This window comes from Merops nubicus, unplaced genomic scaffold (assembly GCF_000691845.1).
Source record: "Merops nubicus isolate BGI_N331 unplaced genomic scaffold, ASM69184v1 scaffold46858, whole genome shotgun sequence".
NCBI lineage: Eukaryota > Metazoa > Chordata > Aves > Coraciiformes > Meropidae > Merops > Merops nubicus.
This window is the reverse complement of record NW_008628562.1, coordinates 1,556-14,175: the sequence shown is the minus strand read 5'-3', so window position 1 is coordinate 14,175 and position 12,620 is coordinate 1,556. Positions and strand designations below refer to the sequence as shown.

General features: G+C 44.4%; 2 protein-coding genes across 2 annotated transcripts in view; one reads left to right on the top strand and one right to left on the bottom strand.

Moving 5' to 3' along the window:
* Window positions 1-1,202: 1,202 nt before the first annotated feature.
* On the top strand, window positions 1,203-3,435 carry LOC103779060 (mitochondrial genome maintenance exonuclease 1-like; the record flags this gene model as incomplete). The annotated part of the gene is made up of 3 exons (XM_008946677.1): window positions 1,203-1,425; window positions 1,871-2,003; window positions 3,233-3,435. Coding segments are annotated over 3 exons (491 nt in total), but the record flags the coding sequence as incomplete, so codon positions are not given.
* A 4,601-nt stretch (window positions 3,436-8,036) lies between these two features.
* The window catches only part of OVOL2 (ovo-like zinc finger 2), a 6,133-nt gene continuing 1,549 nt past the window's right edge, over window positions 8,037-12,620 (bottom strand). The window contains exons 2-3 of the mRNA XM_008946675.1: window positions 11,765-11,954; window positions 8,037-8,438 (exon numbers count right to left, since the gene is read on the bottom strand). Coding sequence (XP_008944923.1) covers window positions 8,128-8,438; window positions 11,765-11,879 — 426 coding nt within the window. The 5' untranslated portion in view covers window positions 11,880-11,954 and the 3' untranslated portion in view covers window positions 8,037-8,127. The remainder of the gene's footprint in view (window positions 8,439-11,764; window positions 11,955-12,620) is intronic.

Below are 12,620 nucleotides of genomic sequence, written 5' to 3'. Positions count from 1 at the left end.
ATTACTGATGATAGGGCAAGAGGAAATTGCCTCAAGTCGTGCCAGGGGAGTTTTCAGTTGGATATTGGGAAGAATTTCTTCCCTGAGAGAGTGGTGAGGCACTGGAACGGGCTGCCCAGGGAGGTGGTGGAGTCACCATCCCTGGAGGGGTTCAAAAAACGAGTAGATGCAGCACTTGAGGCTATGGTCTAGTAGTTAGGGAAATGTTTGGAGGAAAGTTGGACTTGATGATCCTGGAGGTCTTTTCCAACTATAGTGATTGTATGATTCTGTCTACTTCTCCTTTATGTCTCTATTTGCTGGTATCTATTTACAGATATTTTCCAGCTGCTATTATTGAATCTGTCTGCAGCTACAAAACTACTTTGTAACAAGATGGAAATAATCATTCTGAAATGTTACCATTCTGAGTGCTTAAAAACCTGTGTCTTGCTGTTTACGTTGAAGTTCTTTGGTAACTGTTTAGTTTATCCAGTATATATAGCCTCTTCCATGAAATTGCCATGCATTTAGAGGTTTTCATTTTGTAAGACCTACAAAGGTGACTTTCTCCAAGCCTTAGGACCAAAGGGGATCTGGGAGGAGCTGATGTATGTAGCCTCTTTGTAGCAAGGTTGATAAATACCCAAGCACTCCTTACTTGAATGATTATGCTTTCTAAGACTGAATAGCCTGTGTTTATGCTTCTTGAGTTACTGAGCACTTCAGTGAATAAGGTGACATAACAAACCTTACAAAGCTATTTAAAATTTATCTTTCTTGGAATAGTTGCTGAGATAAGCCCTTACCCCTAGAACTAGACCCACCCATTTCAGGACAAGATTAGTTCCATTCAAATGAACCAATACAGCAGAAAAAGCAAATGCAGCAAAAGCAGCCTAGAATATTTTTCATTTGTAGAAATGTACAAATGCTTTTGAATACACAATAAATCGAAAATGATATTTTGTTTCTAAGTAATTAGTGAGAAAAAAAGTAAATTAAGTATTAATTTAAGAGATACTGATTTCGCTGTTGAGAATTCATTTTTCTGTCTCATTCCATTCTTTCCACATACTGAAGTTTTCAGTGACAAAAAAGAGGGGGGGAAAAAAAACCCACGACTGTTTTAAGAGTTATGTTGTGTAATATCTAGAATACAAGTCCATTGGGTATTATGAGTAGCGTCTAAAATGTGGGATTTTTTTTCCCATTTTTCTTAGATCTTTTCCTCCAAGGAGAGCTCTTTCATGCAGCTTTGGAGTCTCTATTCCTGTCTGAAAAGACAGCAGCTAAGGAGCAGAGAGAAGATGTTGCTCTTTCCGGCTACCTATCAAGTGTGCAACGGGTCTTAGAAGATATCAGTGAAGTGCAAGCTCTGGAGAGTGCAGTTCAGCACGAGACCCTGCAGTATCTGGGCCTGGTAGACTGTGTGGCTAAGTACCGGTGAGGGACTCCTCCTCTAGAGACCCTGATAACCCCAGTGTTGTGTGGTGCTCTGTGCCGTGTGGGAGGCCGTGTCCCAGGCTGGAGCTGCCTGGGGGAAGCTGAGCAGAGCTCTAAGAGCAGTGAAATGGGTGAACTCCCTTGGATGAACCCAGTGACATAAGCTCTGTTGTTTGTGGTGGATGGTTCCTTACTGGAACAGGGTGGGAGCAGGGCAGCGTTAAGTGATCCTCAGCAGTTGCCAGAAACTGCAGCAGATATCAGTAAGTCTTGATTTTTGTAGAAGAGACTTGCTTAGACATAATACTGAGCAACATGATATCAGGGTGAAACAGACTGAGAGTGATACAGCTTTCTTCACTGTCTCATCCCTTATTTGGGGGTGAGACAGTGCTTACTTGTGACTGAAGTTTAAAACATTGTCCTATCTCGTTCTCTTATGCAGAGGCCAGTTGTGTGTGATCGACTGGAAAACTTCAGAGAAACCAAAGCCATTTCTGAAGAATACTTTTGACAACCCGTTACAGGTTGCAGCATATATTGGAGCCATAAATCATGATGCCAATTATGAGTTCCAGGTCAGTAGGCCTGCTACCTGCCGAGACAAGCAGCAGCACCCACAGTATTTTCATTCTCCTCACACACACACACTGCCTTGAGCACCTGTTGTCCATCATAGAGCTGCTGGTTAGAACTGTAACAAAGCAGCCCAGTATTAGATCAGTTTAAGCTGACACACTGTGAAAAACTCTACTGCTCTTGCTAATCCTGCTGCCTCTGCCTGTCAGCAGCGTAATTTCAGTGGTTTAAGGAACTGCTTGGTGGGACTGAGGGATGCTCAGTATCCTGGGTCAGATGAACTCACAGTGACGTGGTGTCTGGGCAGCTCCCAGTGCTTTGTTCTCTGTGTTGTTTGCTTGTGTCAAGAGAAGGACAGCGGAGAAGTGAAGCAGAGGAGCATGCAAGCAGGGAAATGAGGTGGGCAGGCACTGCTTGTATCCTATGCTGCTATATCCCACAAGCAAATGAGGGACTAAGTGGCTTACTTAGCATTTTGAAGCTGTCCGGTGTCTCCTCAGAGGAGGGCGGTGTGTTGGTCAATCAGAACAGTTTGGATAGACTCCAAACACATTTCTAGCCAGGCCTGCTCGGCCTGAAGAATTGTTACTTCAATACAGAGCATTGAAGGAGGAAAATATAAAGAAAGGGGGAAAAAAAAAAGAGTGCAGGGCAATTCATTGTCCAACAGATGTTCTGGAATACTACAGAGGTCAGTAAACACAAGCGCTTAACAGACGTGATCCTTACAGAGTAAAACACAGGCAGTAATTCTAGAATTCTGCTGTTAGCCTTCTGTCCCCCACTGTTTTCTCTTCACACCAGTGGCTCTTTGGGAGTTGGATTAGATGTTTAAAAGTATGAAAACATCAGAACATACCTAAGTAACCATTTTCATCCAGACTGATTCTGGAGAATGGCATCAGTCAGATGAGATGGCCCCAGGCAGGACCTCATCAGTCATTGGGAGTTCTACCACCATCTGCAAGGTTTAAATAGACCCTATCACTGTGATACTCAGAGTTGAAGTCCTCTGAAGTCAGTCAGAGCTTTGGACTCGTGACTGACTCTTTGGATCATTTGAGTGTTAGTCTCCTAGTATTTTATAGCTCAATTTTGTTCCCTATTTCTTATTTAAAATACTCACATGTTAAGATGCCATTTCGCAGTGGGGTATAGTTTTTGGAATCGCTGATGGAAGTTGCATGTTAATGTTGAATTTCTGACAGCCTTCTCTTTGCAACTGTAGGTTAGGTGTGGACTCATTGTGGTTGCCTACAAGGACGGCTCCCCTGCACATCCACATTTCATGGATCCTGCTCTGTGCTCAGAGTACTGGAACAAGTGGCTGTTGCGTCTTGAAGAGTACATGGACAGAAAGTGACCCAAACTAAGCTGTGCAGAGGCAAGTGGTCTGAACACAGAGCCAAAGCAAGAACCCTTTGTTTAAATATGCCACTTTTATACGTTTTCACGTTTTCATTTTTGAGGAATTTAAGTTGATTTCTTAAAGTCAGCGGTTTTTTCCTCGTTTAAAAAAAAAGAAGGAAATTTGGCATGTGGAATGTGTATTTGCTTATGTTTTAGGTGACTTAAGTGGACCAAGCAGGACAAACTCAACCAATCCCTGTTTTTCCCTGCATAGTTTATACAACCCGAGGTTGATAGGAAAGTTTCTGTTGAAAAGTAAAATTATTCAATCAAATCATCTTTTTTTTCTGCCATTTTTGTGGGGAAAAAAAACCCAAACAAACAAAAAAAACCCAAACACAACCTGTTGCAGAACTGAAGTTTTTTAGGTTGGTGAACTGAAGCAAAATAACATCTGTGTTGTCAGAGCTGAGAGAAATGCAAATGATAAATTAATATAGTAGTGTGGGTTTCAGTCAGCTTAGGTCTTGCTCATCTCAAAGGTATCTGTTAGCAGGCTTGTTACTATTTGTGGTTTTTCTTACAGCAGCAACTGGAAAAACTGTGCTAAGTATTATAACCAAAGTTCTCCTAAGCACTTAATTACAATACTAAGGCAAAGTGATCATTTAAAAGAAGTGGCTTAGCAAGAGGAGCAGAACTGTAACCAATACACTCAGAAATTTTCAGCGAGTGTCCTGAAAGCTGGGGAGTGTGACTGCTTCTAGTGGCTCCTCCTGCAGGTTTCTTAACAGGCTGTGTGGTCCACATAAAAGAACTGTGTTAGTGTAAACCATCTCTGTGCCTTGGGTTGTGAGGCTCTGTGCAGGCCAGGCCTGCAGCTGTCTTGAGCTCTCCTGACTTCACTGTGAGTCTGAGCTGACAAGGAGCCTACCCGTGTGGAATGATTTCCAGTGTCAAGATAGAGCTACTGTCAGTGAGAGGAAGTCTCTTTATAAAGGCAGGCGTGTGACTTTGAAGCCAGGCCTTCTAAGAAGTGAAGAGCTGCTGACTGATTTTTGGGAGGGGTTAGTTTTTGTACTTTGGGGTTGTTTGTTTTGTTTGTTTGGTTTTTTTCAGATAAGTTCATGAATAAATGTTCTAAAACAAAAGTTATTTTTGAAGCTTGTTTCATAAAATCAAGTCTGTAAGACACAAAATGAGACTTGATGATGTCAGGTGGTATTGCTTTGTGTGTTGCACACCTGGAAGGCTTTTTTCTTCATTCTCTTTGTTTTCTCTGAATTGTCTGTATGAGTTTTCATAATAACACTGCAGGTTACAACTAAAAATGTGACCAATCCAGAAGCTTCCAGAAGCTCAGCCAGAAGGATACCTACGCAATGAAACTTTGTTATAGCAGTTCTTGCTTATTCAAACCTGGCCTGGTGATGGTATGATTACTCTGTACTTAATTAGATTTGTATCTAAAAAGACAAACCATGGAGACTGAGAAACTGGGTTCAGAGATGACTAACCATGACAACACTGCCTGAGCTCTCAGAAGTTCTACCTGTTTCACGAGTATCTTCCCACATCACAGAATTTTGTAAGTAGGTGGTTCAATGTCACTGAACATGGTCAGTTTTCCATGAAAGGTGGTTCTGTGGATACAGAGAAGGTGGGCATAAGCAAGAGGTAAGATGCCTGGGCAGAAGCAGGAGCTGAAAAAACATGCTGAATTCTCTGCGTGATTGAGATTGCTCAACTGTTCCACACTCTGTTTATCCAGTGTTTGGGTAGGATTGCCTTCGTCAGTGCATTGTACAGTCATTAGATTTCTCTGAAACATGTAAGGTTTTAGCCTCATCCTGCCTCCTAGCAAATTAAGGACAGGTCTGGTGCCTGGGCAGTGTGGGCACGTGTTTGCTTCACCTGTGGTCATTTAACTGAGCCCGTGTGTCTGAGGAAGGCTGCCAGCTTCACTGGCAATGTCAGTTTGTAAACCTGTCTTTAATTACTGGATGAGTCTGTACCAGAGCGGTGGCAGTTACTGTGTCTAGCACTTCTGAAAGTGTGGCTGCCTCAGGCATCTCTGAGTGAGCTCTAGAACACTTCTGCAGAGGCACAAGCTAGTGCCAGTTTTGTCCCATAACAGAACTGGTAAATGGCCGTTGCCAGTGTCATGTAAGCTCAAATCCACCAGGTGACTAGTTTAAGCTGACTTGCCAGCCTGTTAAATGAAGGTGCCCAAGGCATCTGCTGCAGGCAGTATTTGCCCTCTGCAGAAGAACTAGACAGACAGTCAAGGCAGTTACATCAGCTACGTGGTCCACCTTGTCAGAGCTCTGCTCTTCATCCAGAGTGTTTTCTTCTGTGTGCTTTTAACTGCATCTCTTCTCCATTGCTGTGAATGCTTTGACTGGAATCACATGGATGGACCACCTCAATGTGTCTGTAGTTCTTCTAGCAGGACTGTGCTTTGGCAGTGATATTAGAGGGAAATCAAAAGCAGTATGTGCTACAGGAGGGGAAAAAAAAACACCACACAGGCATGCACACATACACACACACCCCTCCAGCTAGAGAGGGAGGGTGTCAGCCACACCTTCCCAGCAGCAGCTTTGCTTAGGTGGACTGTACTGTCCCACCTAGGAGCTGAACTCTACAGTTGAGTTTCATGCCTGAGGCCTCACTGAGCGGGTTACAGCCAAATGTTGCCAGCACAACTGCCCAAACCAGCTGTTGTTGCTTTGCTTAGCCAAGCAGTTTTGTCAATGGATTTGCAAGCACACAAGCTTTGCTCAGAGTGAGCAACCTTCTATTTACGCTATTGAGTTATAATGGCATCATCTCAGAAGAACTGGGCATCAGAGCGTAAGCTTTAGCTCTTTTTGCAAAGTAAGGATCTTCTAATTTGTATCAGATTTTTTTTTCCTGTGGACTTCCCATTTATTAAAGTATTGTGCAAACTTTCCCATTACTTAGGGTGACAAGTTTGTTCTTTACACAGTAGCATCGCTTTATTATCCTTGTTTTCAAGGGCCCAAGCACTGACAGTTGTGCTGAGTGAAGTATTAATATTACAAATGCCTTAAAACCCCTAGAAGCTTTGTCCCACGAGGTGCCTGTACAAAATGAGGCAAATCAATAAACTTTTAGTATCTCTGCAAGAATCATAAAGACTCTATCATTTTAGTAGTAATTACTATAAATGTCCTGGCTCTGACTGTATTTTAGGTGGTTACTTTTAAGCTGCCGTAACGGACATAAAGTACAGTGCATCCTCCCCAAATGTAGAGCTTTATTTTGAGCATGAAAAGGATTTTTGGAATTTACAAACGAAATCATTAACTGTTATGCATTTAAATTTATGTAAATGCTTTTTAGCAGCTGTGTCCATTAAGTTGAGAGACAGATGAATAACACGTGCTCAGAGTACCTGGTGGTTGCTCAGGAAGTTACCACCACATCCTGTCACTCCTAATAGAGATACCCAAGTGCCCAGTACAGGCTGCAGCAGCTTCTGAAGAGTCTTGAAGTGTCAGGTGTTTTCAGCAACATGAGTTAGGTGGGCATCCCTCTCCCCTTTTTATCCATAAATTCACACTCCATAGTCCCTACAGGCTATCCTCTTGGTTGTCCTGGGTCAACAGGGGCTGGAGCGGGACTCCTGGGGAAATCCCAAAGCAAAGACGATGTACCAGTCCCTCAACATCATCATCACCATCCCACTCCTTCCCTTGTAGCATCATTCTCACTAGGAGCCTTCTGCACGGACAGTGGTGACAGATGAGAGGCCAGATTCCTGCCTACAGTTTTGCACTGACCTCATGAGGCAGAGACAGGCCAAGTCTCCCTTTCCACTGCACTGCACTGCTCTGTTGTATTAGTGAATGGACACTTGAACATTAAAAACGAAAAAAAAGTCCCCAAACACACACACACACACCATAAAATACACACAAAACTGCATTTTGTCATAACAGAAAATAGATATCTTCAAGTCATTAAAGTGTTTTCTTTGGGTTTCAGGGTTGATACTGATAGATGTTAAAAGGTTCTGGTAATAATCCCCAAAGTGAGCATGACAAATATGAGAACTTAAAAGTTACACTTAAATTTAAACATGAAAGTAACTTCACAGCTTAAAGTACCTAAAACAGCCATAAGTCTGCCCTGGAATAGTGTGATTCACTAATAAAGTTTGGCAGGAAATAGTTCTGCATCCTTAAAAGAAGTTTCAGCTCACCTTGGATGATGCTTCCAGAAACTGTTAATGTTCTGCACAGAGTGCAGAATTCAGGTTATTTGCACGATTTAACTTATTTACTGATACAATGTACTCCTGTTCTTAAGACCTTTTTAATTCATTTTGCATAGAACAACGTACTAGTTTCTGCTCTAACATGGCACTTTTCACCCAAACCTCTCAAAAGTTATTTTTATGGGAGATAATGGTTATTATCTTTACAAAACACGCTGGGGAAAGGTGAATTTATTTCTCAGTAGCCACTTGGACGTGTGGTAGAGCTGAAACAGAAACACTCCATCCATGAGGTGACAGCCTCTTCCAAGCTGTCCTTTTTCTTTGACGAGACAAAATGAGTCTGATGTTTGCAACATATGGGAATATATCTTTCAAGTTGAGGTTCTACCAGCATCAAGAGAGTCACATTAACAAAAGCATCCCTTTCATTTTAGGGCTTTCTTTCAAAAGAGTTTTTTGAAAAATAATATATATATAGTCCTACATGTAAACTTCATTCCTTTAGACCACTGTAATCCACCATGTTACTCATCTTTGTTGTCATCTTTGGAGTTCCTCTGCAGGACAGGGCTCAGTTTGTTTTGCAAAACAGCTGCAAGTTTTTTTGAGGTTTTTTTGAGGAAAGCACTCCCGGGGTGGACGTTGCTAACGTGCAGGTACAGGTCCTCCTGCGTGGGGCCCGTGTAGCCGCAGTCTTCACACACATACAGTTTGTCTCGCCTCTGTTTGTAGGCATACTGCTGCTGCACCCCGTGGATCTTCTTCAGGTGGGACTCCAGGGAGCAGCGCTGGGTGAAGGCTTTGTTGCAAACCTCACATTTGTAAGGACGAATTCCTGCAACATGGAAAGTCAGCAGTTACTATTCTGGTTCACGTTTCTGTCGGCCAACGAAGGAACTGGCTAAGAGCAAGGCTTTGGCATATCAGCTCTTGAGCAAATACCTAGCAGTGGGGAGCCATAGTCTGAGGAACTATCTGTCTAAATAAAATATCTTACTTTCAGGCTACAGTTTTCAGGAATAGGTACAGAAAAGAGAGAAATGTTTGAAGGAGATGTAGGCAGATGCTGAGGATAAGAGGTGCACATCAGCACTTCTGTCCTAAAGAAGCCATTACTAACTCTTGCAAAACTTAGCCCTTTAGTCCTTTGGAAGTCCTGTGATTAGGTAAAACTATCAGTTTCAGCTAACTTTTCATTTTGGCTTTTATAATGAATGAAACTCGTATCTTACTAAGTTTTTCTCTTAGTGAGCAAAGCTTAATGAGGCTTCAGTGAACAGCAGCCCAACACAAACATACAGCAATCACAGTACTTCAAAGGAATGAGAGTGTTTTTGTAGGATATAGATTTGATGATTGAGATTACAAGCTCGAGGTCTAGAAGTGCGTTAGGGTGAAAGAAATATGTATGTGTCTCCAGAGGAGGGAGAAGGGCTTGTCATTTGAATGCCTGAGCAGTTTCATTCAGTACAGACAACCAACATTACAACAGTACTGAGCAGCCAAGAGTATCCACTTTAGCACAAGTCAACACCAATTTAACAACAGTCCCCCAGTACTTGAATGCCAGATAGCTGAGGGGCTTGTGACACTTGAAAAAACCTAAACCAGTTGTGATTTTACTTACTAGACTAGCTCAGTAAGTTTTCAATCAAAGACCAGCCATAAAACTGCTGCAAAGTGTTACCTAAACCCCTCTCTCTTCCCAGTGAAAGGTGAAACACGAGTGTCTGAAAGGTCAGCCCTATGGTGAGCCAGGCAAAACAGGGCAAAGCAAGTAAGTCCATACAGACAGGTGTAACTTTTGTAATCACATTGTGTGAAGTTCACCACTCAGTTACTGATCCTTCTGCCAGAAATCCAAACTAAAATAGGTTCCAAGAAGCAGTATCATGATTGCATTTTTGCAAGTCTTGTAAAAGGTTATCCTAGTGCATCAGCTTAAACCATTGAGACTAAAGCTTCCTAACATCTACTGCTGTGAGACTGCTCCAGTTACATTAAACTTGAATTGGAGGGAAAACTCCAAATCTTAATGGAATTCACACACTAAAATGTTATTTACTAAAAGTATTTTGGGTGAACTTTCATGCTCATCTGAGTGCAATTTAAACCTTCACTATTCTTGGTTCCCGATACCTATGGTGCTCCACAGGCATGAATGCAAGCACTGGAGGGGTCATGCCAGGCAAATACAGTGTATGTGAGTGTTCATCCTAGCTTTACACTGGAGAGGAGAAATAGAGGTGCCAGATTTCTAGTAAATTTGGGGACAATCTAACCATAAGATTGACATTTCCAGGACAGTGGCTTTTCACTCCCATCCAGTATAGAGATCCTTCTGCCCTTACAGCATTTTGAAAAATTGTCTCTACTCCTGTCTAGCAAGTTCAACCCTACTTGCTACAGCATATACATATATATATATTATTTAGACTCTGAACAGAGACCCACTTGGGCTTAGTTTCTGAACCTCAGAAAATGAAGGAACAAGTTGAAAAATCACTTCTGTCAGAAGCACCGACTCCACACTCCAGCCATACCCCAGCAGCACCTCCCTGATCACAGCCAGCAGTTTTCCTTTCCACATGAAGGCTTTGCAAACAAACTAGAAGAGCCCAAAACATTGGCTCTGGCCAATGCTTTCCCTTCGAGACAGGCAGCATTGTTTTTGTGAGCTCTACTGCTAAGAAACACCTCCTGCCTACCAACAGGCAGGCATCACCTCTAGCAGTTTGCCTGGGTAATGGTGCCTGAGCCAAAATGGGCATTGCAGAGCGAGCCCAAACAATCAGCAGGTCCTGTAGGTAACCACAAATCTGGGAAGTTGGAACGTGCCCGGGAGATGCGGTGGATGCATCTTCTGGATGCCGTACAGCGCAAGGTCAAAGCCTCCTAGGCAAAGCCAGCTTGGCCTGCCAGAAAGCATCTTGCTTGGGGAGGATGGGGTTGATGTGTGTTTAACCTATTGCTTCTATTACCAAAAAGATTTAAGAGAAACAACAAGGCAGCCTGCTCCCTGCTCCCAGTTAGGACAAGCACTTCTGTGACCAGTGAGCTGGACTTGAGGCACCTGATCCAGTTTAAAGAAACACAACTGCCACTATTTGGGGTTGGCTCAGGAACTGACCCCACCACAAAGTGGCCATTGGAAAGTGCATCCCTCCAGCCCAGAGGAGCGATATGGGAACAAGAGTGATCAGAGCAGGGAACGGGACAATTTTTCTTTATTCCAGTGCCATCATGGGCTTAAACCACAGTGCCCTTTATTGCACTTCTCACCAGGTGTAGGTGCGAGCAGGGAGGAGGGAACTAGCTCAGATTAAAGGCAACTATTTTATCCCTGCCCAATCCAGAGTGGGGACCACTGTCAGATTTTTCAACACACTGCTCCTGATTTTCAGCCTTTGCTGTGACCTGCACAACAAGTGAGTAGAGATGGTTGAGGCCAGTGGCCAAACTGATCTGGACAGCCGGATGTGCAGAGGGAAATGGTTCCTAAAGGGGGCTGGAGGAGCTGGTAGCCCGCAGCAGGCAGGGGTGCAGCGCACAGGGGTAGCAGACGTCAGATGCGTTGCCTGCTTTCCCTGAACAGGCTGGAGGCACGGCATGAACCACACTCTGGTTTCTCCAGACAGTGCCAAAATCAAGCCATAACCCAAGCCCGCAGGACTGCCAGCAGGGAAGGCTCACAACAGAAAAAAAAAAAAAAAAAACCCAAACAAACCAGAAGCTGCTGCTCGCTGCCTCTAGAGGGCAAAGCATTTTCGTCCACCACCTACCTCTGCTCACCAGTACACACAAGAACTCACAAGTGGACTCAGGAGAACGTGCAGCGAGTTATCCCAGGTGAGTTATCCCGATCTAGCTGGCCCAGGCCCAGCAGCGTGTGGCTGCACCTACACTGGCTCTGCAGAGCAGCTCACGCACCCCCACTGCCCCACGTGGGTTTCATTAGCTCTCCTGGGATTCCGTTAGTCACACACATCCCTCCCTTTCCTCCAGTGCATCCCCATGGTGTTTGGCAAACGCTGTTCAACCGGCATTTGTATTTCTTGCCTTTTCACTTCTGACCCTCTCCTCATCCTTGTCCCATCTCGCCCCTTCTCCCGCCTCCTGCTGCCCATGGCCACCCACGAGCCCCCCTGAACACATCCTCACCGGTATGAGTCCGGACGTGTCTTTTCAGATCAAAGGTGTCGTTGAAGCCTTTTCCACAGAAGGTGCACAAGTGTCTCTTCACCTGGCTGTGACACTTGATGTGGCGGTTGAGCATGCGCTGCAGGCGAAAGCCTTTGCCGCACAGCTCGCAGCTATGCACCGCGGCGTCGGTACAGGTGCCCGTGGTGAACTGGGGGATGGAAGGGGACTGGGTGAATAGGCAGCAAGGGGACACAGACCCACAGAAAACAAACAAAATAAGGAGAGATGGCTTATCGTGGCATTAAAAAATTCTTGGGATGTATTAAAAGTGAAAAGTGAAAGCGTTCAGGAGGTTCTTGCTTGATGACACCTTCACGCTTCCCTTGCAATCACGCGGGTGACCTAACGTGCACAGTTTGGGACCGATGCAGCACTGGCCAGCCCGGCTCCAGGTGTTGAAGCAAAGCCTGTGTAGTCAATACCTTCCAGAGGCAGGGACCCTGGGCCAGCTACATCTGTCAGCAGATGGGCTTGGGCTGCGAGCACCCCTCTGTGGGGCTGCAGGCGTGTTTGCTGCTTCTGCACTCAGCCAACATCCTGGATGGAGAGAGGAGGCCCTCGTGGCATGGGGAAGTTGGAGCCGTGCCTTCGCTAATCACAGTTCCAGCAGCTATGGGTCCCTCGACAAGCAGGGAAAAGTGGAAAAAAAAGGCATGTTGTGCTGGGTCAGCAGAGACTGAAACAATGGCACTCTCCCTGGCCCAGTAATTAATGGCAGAGTGTCATTAAGGGTTAATCTCATTCCCACTCCTAACACCAAAAACATTGCGCCAACACCATGACCTAACTTGACTAAGGGAGACGCTGATACTCA